Source organism: Dama dama, chromosome 4, assembly GCF_033118175.1.
Source record: "Dama dama isolate Ldn47 chromosome 4, ASM3311817v1, whole genome shotgun sequence".
NCBI lineage: Eukaryota > Metazoa > Chordata > Mammalia > Artiodactyla > Cervidae > Dama > Dama dama.
In genome coordinates, this window is record NC_083684.1 from 50,201,622 (window position 1) to 50,220,159 (window position 18,538).

At 41.9% G+C, this 18,538-nt stretch overlaps 1 protein-coding gene across 1 annotated transcript in view; it reads right to left on the reverse strand.

The window, feature by feature from the left end:
• The window catches only part of LOC133055062 (uncharacterized), a 38,058-nt gene that overhangs the window by 15,030 nt on the left and 4,490 nt on the right, over positions 1-18,538 (reverse strand). The window contains exon 2 of the mRNA XM_061140536.1: positions 4,495-4,817. Within this exon, the coding sequence (XP_060996519.1) occupies positions 4,495-4,817 (323 nt within the window). The remainder of the gene's footprint in view (positions 1-4,494; positions 4,818-18,538) is intronic.

Genomic DNA, 18,538 nt, shown 5'->3' on the forward strand with positions numbered 1-18,538 from the left:
AGATGGAGCGTTTGTACAAGGTCATTTCCCACCTTCTCAACTGTCTGAATGACAGGGCCATCCACTGACATTGTGGAGGGTGGAGTGGGCAAGATCATGATTTCCTTCCAAGGTATGAAGGATCTGATGGAACAGGTGGAATGTAACTGAACGTTAAATATTTGGGAGAGATGCCATTGAGCTAAGGAAGGAACTAGACACATACATGAACTGGCTGAGGACCGCCAAGAAAGCAGGAGAGGGGTAAGACCATGACTCTGCAGTGGTGCCAATCAACACACTTGGTGAATCCACCTGTTCTCAGCAGCCCAGATGTGGGCCCGACAAAACCAAAGGCTGCCTTGAGACTCTACAGTAAAGGAGGGCCAGGAAGACAAGGCAGCTAGGGACTGCTTCCATCTGACAAATGAGAGGATGGATGAACAGATAGAAAAGGGTAGGATGCAGAGTATAGGCAGAGACAGTAACATAAACTTTGTTTCTGAGTTCAGGAGGACCTGGGAGATATTATGCATTGTGACTGACACTATTAAACGAAAGATCCTAACAACTGACTTTTTCTGAGCTTATAACTGTAACTCAGGGAAGGTGCTAAGTAGTTTCATGCATCAAATGATTACACCTTCACACAGCCTAGTTAGTTAGAAATTATCATCACTTTTATTTTTCAGGAGTAGGCTAAGTGCACCAGACTGGTCTGAGGTAAATGAAACCCAGAAACCTGTCTGAACTTCTCCTCGGACACACAGCTCTCAGATCCCAGCTATATCAAAAGAGGCACACAAAGACTCACAGTCACAGAGAAGAGACCTGTGGTAGCTGGAGGAAGCGGGGTGTAGAATGGGAGTTTGGGATTAGCAGATGTGAACACACACACACATATAACTGAATCACTTTGCTGTATACCAGAAACTAACAGAACATGGTAAATCAACTATACTTCAATAAAAAAAAAATTTTTTTTAAGGGATGGCTAACTGCTGAGTTCTGGTTAGCAGAATATGAGGGGAAATAAATGTGGGTGTTACTTCCATCCTTCTCTCATTTTCCCACTGTCAGTGGAATGATGCCAAGGTAACTATAAAGCCAGACAGGCGACACGTGGGTCTCTGAAAACTGTGTGATATGAACTCCCATGCTGACCCACATGAACCCTGCCCTGAGAAAAATCCTTTTTATGTGTTGAGCCACTCAGCTTTTGGAGATTATATGTCACAGCAGTGAGCATTAACAGCAAAATAAGGCCTCTCCAAATTATGCCACTTCTCTATTGCCACTGGGCTGCTGCTGCTGCTAAGTCACTTCAGTCGTGTCTGACTCTGTGCGACCCCATAGGCGGCAGCCCGCCAGGCTCCGCCGTCCCTGGGATTCTCCAGGCAAGAATACTGGAATGGGTTGCCATTTCCTTCTCCAACGCATGAAAGTGAAAAGTGAAAGTGAAGTCTCTCAGTCGTGTCCGACTCTTCGCGACCCCATGGACTGCAGCCTACCAGGCTCCTCTGTCCATGGGATTTTCCAGGCAAGAGTACTGGAGTGGGTTGTCATTGCCTTCTCCAGCCACTGGGCTGGTGATCGACAAAGGCAGACTTTAATACTAAGCAGTTGGAGCCCACAGCCTCACCCTTACATAAAACATCTCCTTTACCCTGTGGTGGAAAAGAATGTGTTGAGGTGGGAGGACAGAGAGACCTCAAGATGGAGAGCTCAGGACTTCCCTGGTGGTCCAGTGGCTAAGACTCCATGTTCCCAATGCAGGGAACTAGATTCCATCCCTGATTGGGGAACTAGATCTCAGAAGCCACCACTAAAGCCTCAGCTTGCTGCAACATAAAGATCTAACTAAAAGTCATGTGTGCTACAACTAAAACCCAGTACAAATAAGTAAATAAACATAAAATAAAAAAAAAAAAAAGGAGAGAGCAAGCTCTACACTGACCCAGGCACCCAAGAAGGCCGCAACAAGAAGTCTCCCACAAAATTTCAGAGGCAGTGATCCCCTCAGTCAAGGCAGCCATGACCCCCAATGCCTAACACTTGGCCACCCAGCTGGCCAGGCACTTTGGGGGATGCTCCTCTTCACCACCCACAGCTTCTGCCTGTGCTTCAGTGGGTGGGTCAGAGCTGGTTTAGAACCGGATATCCTGTCCAGAATTTTAAGTGGAGACAGGGCCTCAGAACAGGCTGCTCTTGTCCAAATTGATCTGCGACCTGGGAACCAGAGCCAAGAATGTCAGCATTAGGCCCTAAAGGCTGAGAGCCTAGACAATAAGCACTCTATGGAGAGGAATAAGAACAGATGATAATGATCATAAGACTTATCAGTAATTAAGCACAATACTAATCAACTGGTCCTCACCACCTGCCTGACCACACTGAGAGTTCATGTGCTAAATTCTAGCGATTACTCAATCCTTTCCAGCCATGGAGCTAGACTCCCACTTGGAACACAGCCTACTGAAATGACAGCTGCCTGCTCTATAACCTGGCAGACATCAACTTATTTCTCTGACTCCTGACTTTCCAATCAAAACAATAATAGCTCCCACTTCAGCAGGTGGTTTTCTAATTAAAGGGAAAATATTCAAGAAGCAAATACCAGAAGGCCTGGCACATATAAGTGCTTGTCATGTCTTCCTACTTCAGAGCTGTGTGACCTTTGGCAGGCCTCAAGTTCCTCTTCTACATAGTAGGGATGCTACTAGAAGCTAATTCTGGGGAGGTGGGGTGACTCCACCTCAGCACAGATCAAGTGCTATATGGAGGCCAGCTGTTATGACTGTTTTCATTGTTATTTTTCCTCTTTGCTTCCAGAACACCCTGCAGAGAAAAATCAACCACGCCCCTATCTCTGCTTTGGAAACTACCAGACTCTGTGCACAAAGATTTCAAAAGACGGGCAGACAGGGACAGGGGTACTTTATCTAGAACTAACAAGGGCAGGGAAAGACTCTTCTAAGAGACGACACTGGTGGAGAGCTGTGAAGAAAGTGAAGAGACAGCGCTGCGAGATCTGGGAGCAGTTTCCTAGACTGAGGAAGCTGCAGAAGCTTCAAGGTGAGAAAGAGCTTGGAATGTTCAAGACAGCTTAGCAAGACAGCAGTGAGCAAGGGAACAGAAGGGGAGAACAGAAGGTAGGAGGAGGGGAGATGGATACAGCAGGGCCCCACAGGCCATGATGGAAGGTTTGGATTGAAGTGTGATGGGAGTCCCTTATTTCAAGTGTGATGGGTCCATTCACTCATTAACCACTTGTGGAGCACCAGTTACAGGCCCTGTACTGTTCTAGGTCTGAGGATAAAGCAGAGAGCAGGAGTGATGCTCCAGGGCTGGGGACAGGTCCCCGAGAAGTAATGCAGAAAACCATCTCGAAATGCTGTTGAGGATTCTTCAGACAGAAAACAGAGTGACGGTATCCAAGACTAGATGACTTTAAATGGAGCGAGTGGGGAAAGGCCTCCCCAAGGAGGGGACACTGGAGGGAGCCTGAAATGAAGTGAGAAAGGGAACCATGTGGAGGACAAATGAACAAATAAGAGAAGCCCTGACAGTGATTAGGGCTATGACAAAAGTAAACATGGTACCAAGCCAGAGAGTAACCCAGGGCCTGTTGTCTGTTCATGTGGGAAAAGACACAACACTCCTGCACATCACCATTACTGAATATGTAACGGATTTGCCCTTCAAATGTGTCTTAAACAGGTCGACTGATTCACTACTGTCACAGGCAAGTTAATCCCACTTGCAAGAACCAAATAGCAATTGCAAAGATGCATTCAGGGGCCTCCTTGGCTCACCACCTAATCTGCCATCTTCTGTACCCTAGCAGAGGAGCAGCTATTCCAAACACGTTATTCCCACCCACCTTTTCTGCAGGCTTATCCCTACCCATCAGCAGCTCAGAGGCTAGAGTTCAGAAAGGCCCACATGTCAGATTCTTCTCGGGGTAAGTCCCGAAGATCATTGCCCAGAAACGCACCTCCCTAACAACACAATACAGAACGATGATCCCTCGGCAGTGCTGGGGGACAGGAGCAAACCATATAAGTAGCCTCCCCATCTACCCACACCGAGAGGGAGCCACTGCAAGCACTCCCATTTTGTACCCAAGAAGTGGAGGCCAAGCTCAGCGATGGTACTCAGGCAAGGGCATAGCCCTGGGATAGGCGATACCTGGAATCTACACTAAGGTTTCCGCACTCAGCAGCCCACATTCTGCCGAGCGGGCAGCGGGAAGGTCCACGGGCATCGAGCGTAGTGGAGATTCTGAGAAGCTACATTTCCTCCTTTCATGCCGCAAACCGGCTATTGTCAGAAATGAGACCCTCTCCACGTAAGCGCCATCCTGGATTTCATACTACAGGCTGCCCATGCCAGGGCCCCCAGATCCAACGGCAGCAGGGACAAAGTGAAGACCACCATCATCCCCCACATGGGGCGCCAGACAATGAAGGTAGTGACCCGAGTGGGTAGGGACACCGGGCTCCCGCTACTTACCAGCACTGGGTCCATGAGGGCCAGCGCCGTGCCCTCCTCGAATTCCCTGTGCGGAGCGGGGCTAAGAGAGTCAGCGACCGAGACGGGTTCTGTGGGCTCTCTCGAACCCCTCCCTCCCAAGGTCTCCCAAGGCGCAGAGGTGGCTCCCGTCTCTTCAAAGTGCTTCTCTGGAAAGTTCTGAAAAGTCGCCTGGTCAGGAAAGTCGGAGAGCGCAAGACAAGCACGTTTGAAAAAGACACGCCGCGGACGCCAGAAGTCCGGGAAAACAACGCAGGAAACGCCCGATTTATGATCCCTACTGGCCCAATTCTCACTGCTTCCTCCTAGCACAGACTTCTGGGCAATGTAGTTTCTTTTCTGCACGCTGCTGCCTATCCAAGCTCTCTGGAAAACCCTGGGAACCCGGGCTTGGGGGCTGAGAAAAGGTGGCCCGAGGCTCTTAGGAAGGGGCGGGGCCACGCATCTTAAAGGGGACGCAACCAGATTTATCCACCACCCGTCACAGATGACTTTAACATTTCAGGCGGATTCTTTACCTGCTGAGCCACAAGGGAAGCCCAAAAATACTGCAGTGGGTAGCCTATCCCTTCTCCAGCGGATCTTCCCGACTGCAATGCAGGAGATGCGGGTTCAATCTCTGGGTCAGTAAGATCCCCCGGAGGAGGTCATGGCAACCCACTCCACTATTCTTGCCTGGAGACTCCCCATGGACAGAAGAGACCCACGGGATCGCGAAAAGTCGGACACGATTGAGCGACCAAGCACAGCACAGCACATGTCACAACTAAGACTGAAGATCCCGCATGCCCCCAACTAAGCCCCAGCACAGGCAAATAAATAAAGCTAAACATTACAAAAAAGAAAATGTCAATCTATCTGAAAGCCTGTTCTGCCAGTTTTTCCCAGAGCGTGCCTCATCCCTGATCTCTGCCCTGAACTCCTTTCAAGATGTGATGAAAGTCAGCAGCTACAGTGGCTGTGTGACCTATTCTTTGAGAGACCCATAGCTAGTGACAATTTTTATTTGGCAATTTTGTAAATTTCAGAACGCTTTGTTAGGGATAAGAAAGAAAAGACTCCAGCAGGGACAGAAAGATGAAGGGGAGAGGACTTTCAGAGGCCCTGAAGCTGGTGAACATGGGTGGCACTCTGCTTTTGGTTGCCTCTGGTTGCCTGTCCTGTTGGTATAAACAGTAATGTGTCCAACCCAGCTGGCAACATTGGTTTACCCAGTTGCTGCTTTGTTATCCAAATCTTTTGTTGCTGCTCAGTCCAATGCTTTGTGACCCCATGGACTGCAGCATGCCAGCCTTGCCTGTCCCTCACCATCTCCCAGAGCTTGCTCAAACTCATGTCCATTGAGTCAGTGATGCCAGGCAGCCACCTCATCCTCTGTCGTCCCCTTCTCCTCCTGCCCATTTCATCCTCTGCCATCCCCTTCTCCTCCTGCCTTCTATCCAGGTTCGAAAACATATTAAATTTCTTTTAGGAATCTGGAAAGTGAAGCCACTTACAAAATGCCATTTCCTGCCAGGAAAGAAGCTATCACAACCCCTGCAAGTATGCCAAAGGGGTCTCTGAAACCTGAGACAAATATTTGTGTCTCCCGTATCTCAATTCCTTATTAAGAAGTGATTATCACTTCACCTGTAATTTCAGAAACAGTAATATCTGCACAGAGAAAATTGCCAAAACACACCTGTAAATTATTTAAATTTCTGAAAGTCATTAATGATAGTTAAGTATTTATTCAAAGATGGTGGCAGAAATACCCTCTGTGAAAGCACACTGTGACAAGTGGAAAAAGTTAACATTTTAAGAAACTTTGAACATAAGAAACAAAAGCATAAGGATTAATAGTATGAGAGGTAGCATGTGCTATGCTTCAAATCTTGCCACACCTGAGGATTTCTCTTCAAATCATTTGCCATTTTTCATTCTTAATACATTGAGGCAAAACCCACTAGAAGAAAGTGGTAAACAGGACATTTGGAAAGATTTTCTAGAACAGTGAAAATGAAGGGAGGGGACTGTTATGCTTATTCAGTGCTCTAACAAATGTTCAGTGACTAAATAATGTATTTTTTGGTAATATCATCCATATATGGGAGACAAAGGAAAGAAAAGACATAAAGAAACCTACCCTCATGATATTTACATTCTATTTGATAACAGCAGGCAGGAAAAATGAAAAAAAATTATGAAATTAAATATTATGTAAAATATGGTAGACAAAATAGGAAAAAGAGGAATAGGTGAAGGTGTCAAAAAGGTAGTAGAACAAACGCTGAGTCAAGGAGTGAAGGGAAATAATTTTTCAAGTAAAAAATATGAATTAATGATGCTGCTTTTAAAAAGAGCTTATGTAGGTGTACATGGAGTAGGAAGCACCAGGATTCTAGCTGCCTGCCCATGTAGTCAACAATTTTAGCAGAATCTGTCTGATGTAACTATTTGGAACCTTGTAGTCTACTGAAGGTTTGCAAATTCCACAAGAAAACTTCAGCAGTAAACTGTGGTTAATGTAAGTCAATTTCAGCCCTCACACAGTAGCAGCTACCAATCCACCACCTCCAGGCTGGTGACAGGCAGCTGCACATGTATTCCTGGAACAAGCTGAAGCGTGTTACCATTGTTAATACACCTCCATTGATTGTTGATACCCTCCCACTCTTGCTGATGTGACTTCTGGGAGGATGTAAAGAATCATTTTCTCCTCCTTCAGTTCAGTTCAGTTCAGTTCAGTAGCTCTGTTGTGTCTGACTCTTTGTGATCCCATGGACTGCAGCACACCAGGCTTCCCTGTCCATCACCAACTCCCAGAGCTTGCTCAAACTCACGTCCATCAAGTTGGTGATGCCATCCAACCATCTCATCCTCTGTCTTCCCCTTCTCCTCCCACCTTGAATCTTTCCCAGCATCAGGGTCTTTTCCAATGAGTCAGTTCTTCACATCAGGTGGCCAAAGTATTGAAGTTTCAGCTTCAAAATCAGTCCTTCCAATGAATACTCAGGACTGAGTTCCTTTAGGATGGACTGGTTGGATCTCCTTGCAGTCCAAGGGACTCTCAAGAGTCTTCTCCAACACCAGAGTTCAAAAGCATCAATTCTTCGGCCCTCAGCTTTCTTTATAGTCCAACTCTCACATTCATATATGACTACTGAAAAAACCATAGCCTTGACTAGACAGACCTTTATTGGCAAAGTAATGTCTCTGCTTTTTAATATGCTGTCTAGGTTGGTCATAACTTTTCTTCCAAAGAGTAAGCATCTTTTAATTTCATGGCTGCTGCAGTCACCATCTGAAGTGATTTTGGAGCCCAGAAAAATAAAGTCAGACACTGTTTCCACTGTTTCCCCATCCATTTGCCATAAAGTGATGGGACCAGATGCCATGATAATTGTTTTCTGAATGTTGAGCTTTAAGCCAACTTTTTCACTCTCCTCTTTCACCTTCATCAAGAGGCTCTTTAGTTCTTCTTTACTTTCTGCCATAAGGGTGGTGTCATCTGCATATCTGAGGTTATTGATATTTCTCCCAGCAATCTTGATTCCAGCATGTGCTTCATCCAGCCCAGCATTCCTCGTGATGTACTCTACATATAAGTTAAATAAGCAGGGTGACAATATACAGCCTTAACGTACTCCTTTTCCTATTTGGAACCAGTCTGTTGTTCCATGTCCAGTTCTAACTGTTGCTTCCTGACATGCATACAGATTTCTCAAGAAGCAGGTCAGGTGGTCTGGTATTCCCATCTCGTTCAGAATTTTCCACAGTTTGTTGTTATCCACACAGTCCAAGGCTTTGGCATAGTCAGTAAAGCAGAAATACATGTTTTTCTGAAACTCTCTTGCTTTTTTGATGATCGAACAGATGTTGGCAATTTGATCTCTGGTTCCTCTGCCTTTTCTAAAACCAGCTTGAACATCTGGAAGCTCACGGTTCATGCACTGTTGAAGCCTGGCTTGGAGAATTTTGAGCTTTACTTTACTAGCGTGTGAGATGAGTACAATTGTGTGGTAGGTTGAGCATTCTTTATAATTGCCTTTCTTTGGGATTGGAATGAAAATTGACCTTTTCCAGTGCTGTGGCCACTGCTGAGTTTTCCAAATTTGTTGGCATACTGAGTGCAGCACTTTCACAGCATCATCTTTCAGGATTTGAAATAGCTCAACTGGAATTCCATCACTTCCGCTAGCTTTGTTTATAGTGATACTTCCTAAGGCCCACTTGACTTCACATTCCAGGATGTCTGTCTCTAGGTGAGTGATCACACCATTGTGATTATCTGGGTCATGAAGATCTTTTTTGTATAGTTCTGCTGTGTATTTTTGCCACCTCTTCTTAATATCTTCTGCTACTATTAGGTCCATACCATTTCTGTCCTTTATTGAGTCCATCTTTGTATGAAATGTTCCCTTGTTATCTCTAATTTTCTTGAAGAGATCTTTAGTCTTTCCCATTCTATTGTTTTCCTCTATTTCTTTGTACTTATCACTGAGGAAGGCTTTCTTATCTCTCCTTGCTATTCTTTGGAACTCTGCATTCAAATGGGTATATCTTTCCTTTGCTTTTCACTTCTCTTCTTTTCACAGCTATTTGTAAGCCCTCCTCAGACAGTCATTTTGCTTTTTTGCATTTCTTTTTCTTGGGGATGGTCTTGATCCCTGTCTCCTATACAATGTCGTGAATCTCCATCCATAGTTCATCAGGCATTCTGTCTACCAGATGTAGTCCCTTAAGTCTATTTCTCACTTCCACTGTATAATCATCAGGGAGTTGACTTAGGTCATACCTGAATAGTCTAGTGGTTTTCCCTACTTTTTTCAATTTAAGTCTGAATTTGACAATAAGGAGTTCATGATCTGAGTCAGTCAGCTCCCGGTCTCATTCTCCTTATGTTTCTCACTTTCCCATTTTGGGAGCTAGAAATCAAGGATTAGGACAGTGAAAACCAGCTTGCATGTTTGGGAAAAATTAGTCAGTGACTGTATGTGATGAGGGAAAGGTGCAGTCCAGTAAAGATCTGAGAAGACTGAAAGTTTAAAACCTCAGGTGATTCTATCCACAGATATAGCCTAAAGAATCAAAATAAAATAAGCAAAAACAGCAAGCCCTGGCAAAAGGGGAGAGTATGATTCAAGTATTTCCAGATTATGAGATTTTAAATGTCCAGAGTTCAACAACAACAACAAAACTATGAGGAAAAAAAAGAGTCAAAGAGAACTGTCAGATACCACAAAGAAGACTAACATACATTGTGAGATTCCCAGAAAAAGAGACAGAAAGGAGTACAGAGAATATCTGAAGAAACAGTGGCTGAAATATTCCCTTATTTGATGAAAGACATAAATATAAATATCCCAGTTCAACAAACTCCAAGTAAGTTGAAGGGAAGGAGACCCATTACAATATACAGTATATAATAAAACTTGTGAAAGTCAAAGACAAAAGAGGGAATTTTAACTTATCCCATCCGAGGGATCAACCATAGTATAATCAGCCTATTTCTCTTTACAAATTTTGAGGGCCAGAAGACAGTGGACCGATACATTAAAGTACCAAAACAAAACAAACTAACAATACTCCCACACCATCAACCAAGAGTCCTCTATTCAGCAAAATGTTCCTTCGAAAGTGAGCAAGGAAATAAGACATTCCTACATAAGTCAAAACTGTGGGAGCCTGTTACTAGACCTGTCCTGTGAGAAATATTCAAGGCAATCCTGCAGGTGAAATAAAGGGAAATTAGACAGTAACTTGAAGCCACTTGAAAAAAATAAAGATCGCAATAAAGGTAAATACATGGGAAATTATAAAGTCTAGTATTACTGTAACAGCAGTTTCTAACTCCATTTTTTGTTTTCTACATCATTTTTTAAATTTTTTGTCTAAAACTAGTACTATTGTAACTTTGGTCTGTAACTCTGCATTTTGTATTCTACATATCTTAAGATACAGTGTACTTTAAAGAGTTATTAGTTTATATTTTTAGTCACACAATGTATAAAGATGTAATCTTGTGATACCAAATACCAGATATGGGATGAAGTTTTAAAGGAGAAGAGTCTTGTATGTTACTGGTTAAGCTGGATAAATTCAAATTAGAATGTAATGACTTTAGTATGTTAAATATAACCCCATAGTAACAACAAAAAAACAGCTAGAAAATATATACAACAAAAAATGAGTCCAGGCAAGAATACTGGAGTGGGTTGCTATGCCTTCCTCCAGGGCATCTTCCCAACCCAAGGGTCAAATCCAGGTCTCCTGCATTGTGGGCAGATTCTTTACCATCTGAGCCACCAGGGGAGCCCAAGAATGTAGATGTTTCACTACAAAAAAAAATTGACAAAATACAAAGGAATACAGTAATGCAGGAAATTATGGATAATTACATCTTTGTTTTCTTTAAGTTATGTAGAAAACAAACAGCAAAATGACAGAAGGTAGAAGATAAAACCCTAGAAGAAATTACTGAAGTAGAGCTAGGCAATCTAGTCGATAGAGAGTTCAAAGTAATGGTGGTAAACATGTTAAAAGAACTGGGGGGAAGGTTGGATGAACAGAGTGAGAAGTTAGGTGGTTTTAACAAAGTTAAGGGCTTCCCTTGTAACTCAGTCAGTAAAGAGTCTGCCTGCAATACAGGAGACCTGGGTTCTATTCCTGGGTCAGGAAGATCCCCTTGAGAAGGAAATGGCAACTCACTCCAGTATTCTTGCCTGGGGAATCCCATGGGCAGTGGAACCTGGGAGACTACAGCCCATGGGGGTCACAAGACTTGGACACGACTTAGCAACTAAATCACCAAAAAAGTTAAATATAAATAAGAACCAAGCAGAGATGAAAAAATACAATAACTGATATTGAAAATATACTAGAAGGAATTGGAACTTCCCTAGTGGTTCAAGGGCTAAGACTCTGTGCTCCCAATGAAGTTGGTCCAAGTTCAATCCCTGGTCAGGGACTAGATTCTACATGCCATAACTAAGACCTAACATGACCAAATAAATATTTAAAAAATACACTGGAAGGAGTAAACCGTAGATTAAATATATAGAGGAATAGATCAATGAGCTGGAAGACAGAATAGTGGAAATCAGTGATGCTGAACAGGAAATGAAACAAGAATAAAAAGAAATGAGGACAGTTTAAGAGACCTCTTGAACATCAAGCATACTAACGTTCTCATTAGAGGAGTCCCAGATGGAAAAGAAAGAGAGAAAGTGGCAGAGCACATATGTGAAGATATCATAGCCAAAAACTTCCCTACCATGGGAGAGGAAACAGACATCCAGGTCCAGGTAGCATAGAGGGTCCAAAAAGGATCAACTGAAAGAAATCAACTGTAACTAGAAAAAAAAAAAAAAACACAAACAAATGAACACTAAAAAGTATGCTACTAAATAACCAATGTGTCACTGAAGAATCAAGGAGGAAATTAAAGTAATACCGGAAACAAGGAAAATGAAAATACAATAATCCAAAATCTTTGAGACACAACAAATGGAGTTCCAAGAGGGAAGTTTATAATGATACAAACTTATATCAGGAAATAAGAGGATCTCAAATAAACAGCCTAACCTTACATCTGGTGGAATTAGAAAAAGAAAAACAAACAAAACACAGAGTTAAAGAAGGAAAGAAATCATACATCTCAGAGCAGAAATAAATGAAGTAGAGACTTTAAAAAACCCACAATAGAACAGATCATTGTAACTAAGAGTTGATTCCTTGAAAAGGTAGCAAAAAATGGTAAACTGTTAGCCAGTCTCATAAAAAAAATAACAGAGGGCACAAATAAATAAAATCAAAAGTGAAAATGAGAAATTGCAAATGATACCACAGCAATACAAAGGGTCATAAGAGTTTACTACATGTATATACATTTCTATATTTAGATACTAAAATTTAAATTATATGCCAATAAAGTGGGCAACCCAGAAGAAATTGACATATCCTTACAAATCTACAATTTCCCAAGATTGAATCAGGAAGAAACCAATTACAAGTAATGAGACACAATCAGTAATAAAACAGCTCTCAACAAACAGAAGTTTAGGTCACAGTTGAATTATACCAAACATTTAGAAGATAATTAATACCTATCCTTCTTAAACTATCCCAAAAAAATTCAGAGGGAGGAACACCCCCAAATTCACTCTGTTACACCAGCATCATCCTGATACCAAAACTAGATGAAGATATCACCCAAAAAAAAAAAAAAAAGAGAGAGAGAGAGAAAATTACAAGCAAATATCACTGATGAACGCACAAGCAAAATCCTCAACAAAATATTAGCAAATGGAATCCAATACTATATTAAAGGATCATACACCATGATCACTGGGATTTATCCTAGGAATGCAAGGATGATTCAATATCCACAGATCAATCAATATGATACAACACATTAGCAAACCAAAGAATAAAAACCACACGATCATTTCAATAGATGCAGAAAAAATTTTTTGACAAAATTCAACATAAATTTCTGATAAAAGCTCTCAACAAAGTGGATATAGAGTAAACATATCTCAACATAATAAAGGCCACATATGAAAAATCCACAGCTAACATCATATTCAATAGTGAAACTCTGAAAGTGCTTCCTCTAAAACCTGGAACAAGACAAGGATACCCACTCTCACTACTTTTATTCAACACAGTATTGGAAGATCTAGACATAACAATCAGACAAGAAAAATAAATAAAAGGCATCCAAATTGAAAACAAAGAAGTAAAATTGTAACTGTAGACACAATACTATACAGAGAAAATCCTAAATATTCCACCAAAATAATACTAGGACTTCTCAGTTAATTTGGTAAACTTGTAGGATACAAAATTAATATATATAAAAACTGCTGTGCTTCTATATGTTAATAATGTACTATCAAAAAGAGAAATTTAAAAAACAATGCCATTCACAATCACATAAAAAGAATAAAATACAAGGAAATAAATATAGCCAAGGAGGTAAAATACATGTACTCAGAAAACAATAAGACACTGATGAAAGAAATTCAGAAATGCAGATGGAAAGATATATTGTGCTAATGGATTTGAAGATATAAGATAGTTAAAATCTCCATACTACCCAAGGCAATATACAGATATAATACAATCCTATCAAAATACCAATGGTATTTTTCACAGAACTAGAAAATATTCTAAAATTTGTATGGAAACACAAAAGAACTCAAATAGCCAAAACAATCTTAAGAAGACAGAAGCTGAAGGTATCAAACTTCCTGATTTCCAACTATACTACAAAACTGCAGTAATCTAAACAGTATGATCCCGGCACAAAAACAGAAACAGAGATCAGTGAAACGTGATAGAGAGCCTGGAAATGAACCCACACTTATAAGTGAATTAATGAATGACAGAAGCAGGAATATACAATAGGGAAAAGATAGACTCTTCAATAAGTGGTGTTAGGAAAATTGGACAGCTACCATGCAAAAGAATCAAACTGGTCTACTTTCTCACAACATATGAAAAATAAATTCAAAATGGATTAAAGACTGAAACCATAAAACTTCTAAAATGAAACATAAGCAGTATGCTTTTTTTACAGTTGGTCTTAGCAATATTTTTTGTATGTTTCCTCAGGCAAGGAAAATAAAAGCAAAAAAGTAAACAACTGGGACTACATCAAACTAAAAAGCATTCTCGCAGAAAAGAAACCATAAATAAAACTATAAGACAATCTACTGAATGGGAGAAGATACTTGCAAATGATATATCCAATAAGAGGCTAATATCCAAAATATACAAATAACTCAAATAATTCAAAAACAACAAAATGCCCAGAACAACTCAAAAACTGGGCAGAGGAGTTGATTAGACATTTTTCCACAGATGGCATACAGATGGCCAACAGGCACGTAAAAAGATGTTAAGCATCACTAATCACTAGGGAAATGCAAGTCAAAACCACAATGAGATATCACCTCATACCTGTTAGAATGACTATTACCAGAAACACAAGAAATGACAAGTATTGGTGAGGATGTGGAAAAGGGGGCACACTTTAGCACATTTTGTAGGAATTTAAATTGCTGCAGCAACTATAGAAAACAGCATGGACAGTCCTCAGAATAAATTAATTGCTGCTGTTGTTCAGTCACTCAGTCCTGTCTGACTGTTTGCGAACCCATGGACTGCAGTGCAGTCTTCCCTGTCCTTCACCATCTCCCAGAGTTTATTCAGACTCATGTCCATTGAATCAGTGATGCCATCTAACCATCTCATCCTCTGTTGTGCCTTTCTCCTCATGACCTCAATCTTTCCCAGCATCAGGGTCTTTTCCAATGAGTCAGTTCTTTGCATCAGGTGGCCAAAGTATAGGAACTTCAGATTCAGCATCAGTCCTTCCAATGAGTATTCAGGGTTGATTTCCTTTAAGATTGACTGGTTTGATTTCCTTGCAATCCAAGGGACTCTCAAGAGTTGTCCCCAACACTGCAGGTCGAAATCATCAATACTTTCGTGCTCAGCTTTCTTTATCGTCCAACTCTCACATCTATAGATGACTTCCAGAAAAAAAACATAGCTTTGACTATATGCACCTTTGTAGGCAAAGTAATGTCCTACTTTTTAATACACTGTCTAGGTTTGTCATAGCTGTTCTTCCAAATTTCATGGCTACAGTCACAATCCACAGTGGTTTTGGAGCCCAAGAAAATAAAGTCTGTCACTGTTTCCATTTCCCCATCTATTTGCATCTGAAGTGGTGGGACCAGATGCCATGATTTAGTTTTTTTAATGTTGAGTTTTAAGGCCAATTTTTTCACTCTCCTCTTTCACTTTCATCAAGAGGCTCTTTAGTTCCTCTTCACTTTCTGCCATTAAGGTGATGTCATCTGCATATCTGAGGTAATTGATATTTCTCCTGGCAATCTCAATTCCAGCTGTGCTTCATCCAGCCCAGTGTTTCTCATGATGTACTCTGCATATAAAGTAAATAAGCAGGGTGACAATATGCAGCCTTGACGTTCTCCTTTCCCATTTTTGAGCCTGTCCATTGTCCCATGTCTGGTTCTAACTGTTGCCTCTTGACCTGCATACAGGTTTCTCAGGAGCAAGGTAAAGTGGTCTGGTTTTAAGAATTTTTTTCAAATTTTCCATGGTTTGCTGTCATCCACACAGTCAAAGGCTTTAGTGTAGGCAATGAAGCAGAAGTAGATGTTTTTATGAAATCCCCTTGCTTTCTATGATGCAATGGATGTTGGCAATTTGATCTCTGTTTCCTCTGCCTTTTCTAAATCCAGCTTGTAAATCTGAAAGTTCTCGGTTCACACACTGTTGAAGCCTAGCTTGAAGGATTTTGTGAATTACCTTGCTAGTACGTGAAATGAGTACAACTGAATGATACTTTGAACATTTTTTGGCATTGCCCTTCTTTGGGATTGGAATGAAAACTGACCTTTTTCAGTCCTGTGACCCCTGCATGGGTGCGTGTTAAGTCACTTCAGTAGTGTCCAACCATTGCGACCCCATGGACTGTAGCCCACCACGGACCTCTGTTAATTGGATTCTCCAGTGACAAACACTGGAGTGGGTTGCCATTTCCTTCTCAAGGGTATCTTTCTGACTTCTGGATCAAACCTGTTACTCTTATGTCTCCTGCATTGGGAGACTGGTTGTTTACCACTAGCGTCACCTGGAAAGCCACCTGGGAAGCCGTGACCACTGCTGACTTTTCCAACTTTGCTGGCATATTGAAAAAAAGAAGGTATGAAAAATGAAAAACTACTGAAATGAATGAGTTATGCATGATCAGGGGCTTTCCCGGTATCTCAGCTTGTAAACAATCCACCTGCAATGCAAGAGACACCAATTTGATTCTTGGGTCAGGAAGATCCCCTGGAGAAGGGATAGGCTACCCACTCCAGTATTCTTGGGCTTCCCTGGTGGCTCAGACGGTAAAGAATTTGCCTGCAATGTGAGATACCTGGGTTTGATCCCCGGGCTGGGAAGATCCCCTGGAGGAAGGCATGGCAACCCACTCAAGTATTTTGCCTGGAGAATCACCAAGGACAGAGGAGCCTGGTGGGCTACAGTCCATGGGGTTGCAAAGAGTCAAACAAAACTGAGTGACTAAGCACATTGAGTGCAGCACTTTAACAGCATCATCTTTTAGGATTTGAAATAGCTCAATTGGAATTCCATTACTTCCACTAGCTTTGTTTATAGTGATGCTTCCTAAGGCCCACTTGACTTCACACTCCAGGATGTCTGTCTCTAGATGAGTGATCATACCATTGTGGTTATCCAGGTCATGAAGATCTTTTTTGTACAGTTCTTCTGTGTATTCTTGCCACATCTTCTTAATATCTTCTGCCTCTGGTAGGTCCATGCTGTTTCTGTCCTTTATTGTGCCCATTTTTGCATGAAATGTTCCCTTGGTATCTCTAATTTTCTTGAAGAGATCTCTAGCCTTTCCCATTCTATTGTTTTCCTCTATTTCTTTGCATTGTTCACTTAGGAAGCCTTTCTTATCTCTCCTTACTATTCTTTGGAACTCTGCATTCAGATGGGTGCCCACCCATCCTCTGGTGGCTAAGATGGTAAAGAATCTGCCTGCAATGCAGGCGGCCTGGGTTTGATCCCTAGGTTAAGAAGATCCCCTGGAGAAGGAAATGGCCACCCACTCTAACATCCTTGTCTGGAGAATTCCAAGGACAGAAGAGCCTGGTGGACTACAGTTCACGGAGTCACAAAGAATTAGACATTTCTGCTTCATTGATTATGCTAAAGCCTTTGACTGTGTGGATCACAACAAACTGTGGAAAATGCTTAAAGAAGTGAGAATACCAGATCTCCTTACCTGCCTCCTGAGAAAACTATATGCAGGTCAAAAAGAAACCATTAGAACCGGACATGAAACAATGGACTGCTTCAAAATCGGTAAAGGAGTATGTCAAGGCTGTATATTGTGACCCTGTTTATTTAACTTATATGCAGAGTACATTATGAGAAATGCCGGGTTGGATGAAGCACAAGCTGGAATCAAGGTTGCTGGTAGAAATATCAATAACCTCAGATATGCAGATGACACCACACTTATGGTAGAAAGTGAAGAGGAATTAAAGAATCTCTTGATGAAAGTGAAAGAGGAGAGTGAAAAAACTGGTTTAAAACTCAACATTCAAAAAACTAAGATCATGGCATCTGGTCCCATCTGCTGCTGCTAAGTCACTTCAGTCGTGTCCGACTCTGTGTAATCCCATAGATGGCAGCCCACCAGGCTCCCCCATCCCTGGGATTCTCCAGGCAAGAACACTGGAGTTGATTGCCATTTCCTTTTCCAATGTGTGAAAGTGAGAAGTGAAAGTGAAGTCGCTCAGTCGTGTCCAACTCTTAGCAACCCCATGGACCGCAGCCTACCAGGCTCCTCCATCCATGGCATTTTCCAGGCAAGAGTACTGGAGTGGGGTGCCATTGCCTTCTCCGTCTGGTCCCATCACTTCATAGCAAATAGATGGGGAAATGGAAACAGTGACAGGATTTATTTTCTTGGGCTCCAAAATCACTGCAGATGGTGACTGCAGCCATGAAATTTAAAGATGCTTGCTCCTTGGAAGAAAAGCTATAACCAACCTAGATGGCATATTAAAATGCAGAGACATTACTTTGCTGACAAAGGTTCATCTAGTCAAAGCTTTGGTTTTTTCCAGTAGTCATGATGGATGTGAGAGTTGTACTATAAAGAAAGCTGAGCGCTGAAGAATTGATGCTTTTGAACTGTGGTGTTGGAGAAAACTCTTGAGAGTCCCTTGCACTACAAGGAGATCCAACCAGTCAATCTTAAAGGAAATCAGTCCTTAATATTCATTGGAAGGACTGATGCTGAAGCTGAAGCTCTAACATTTTGGCCACCTGATGTGAAGAACTGACTCATTGAAAAAGACCCTGATGCTGGGAAAGATTGAAGGCAGGAGGAGAAGGGGACAACAGAGGATGAGATGATTGGATGGCATCACTGACTCAATGGACATGAGTTTGAGCAAGCTCTGGGAGTTGGTGATGGACA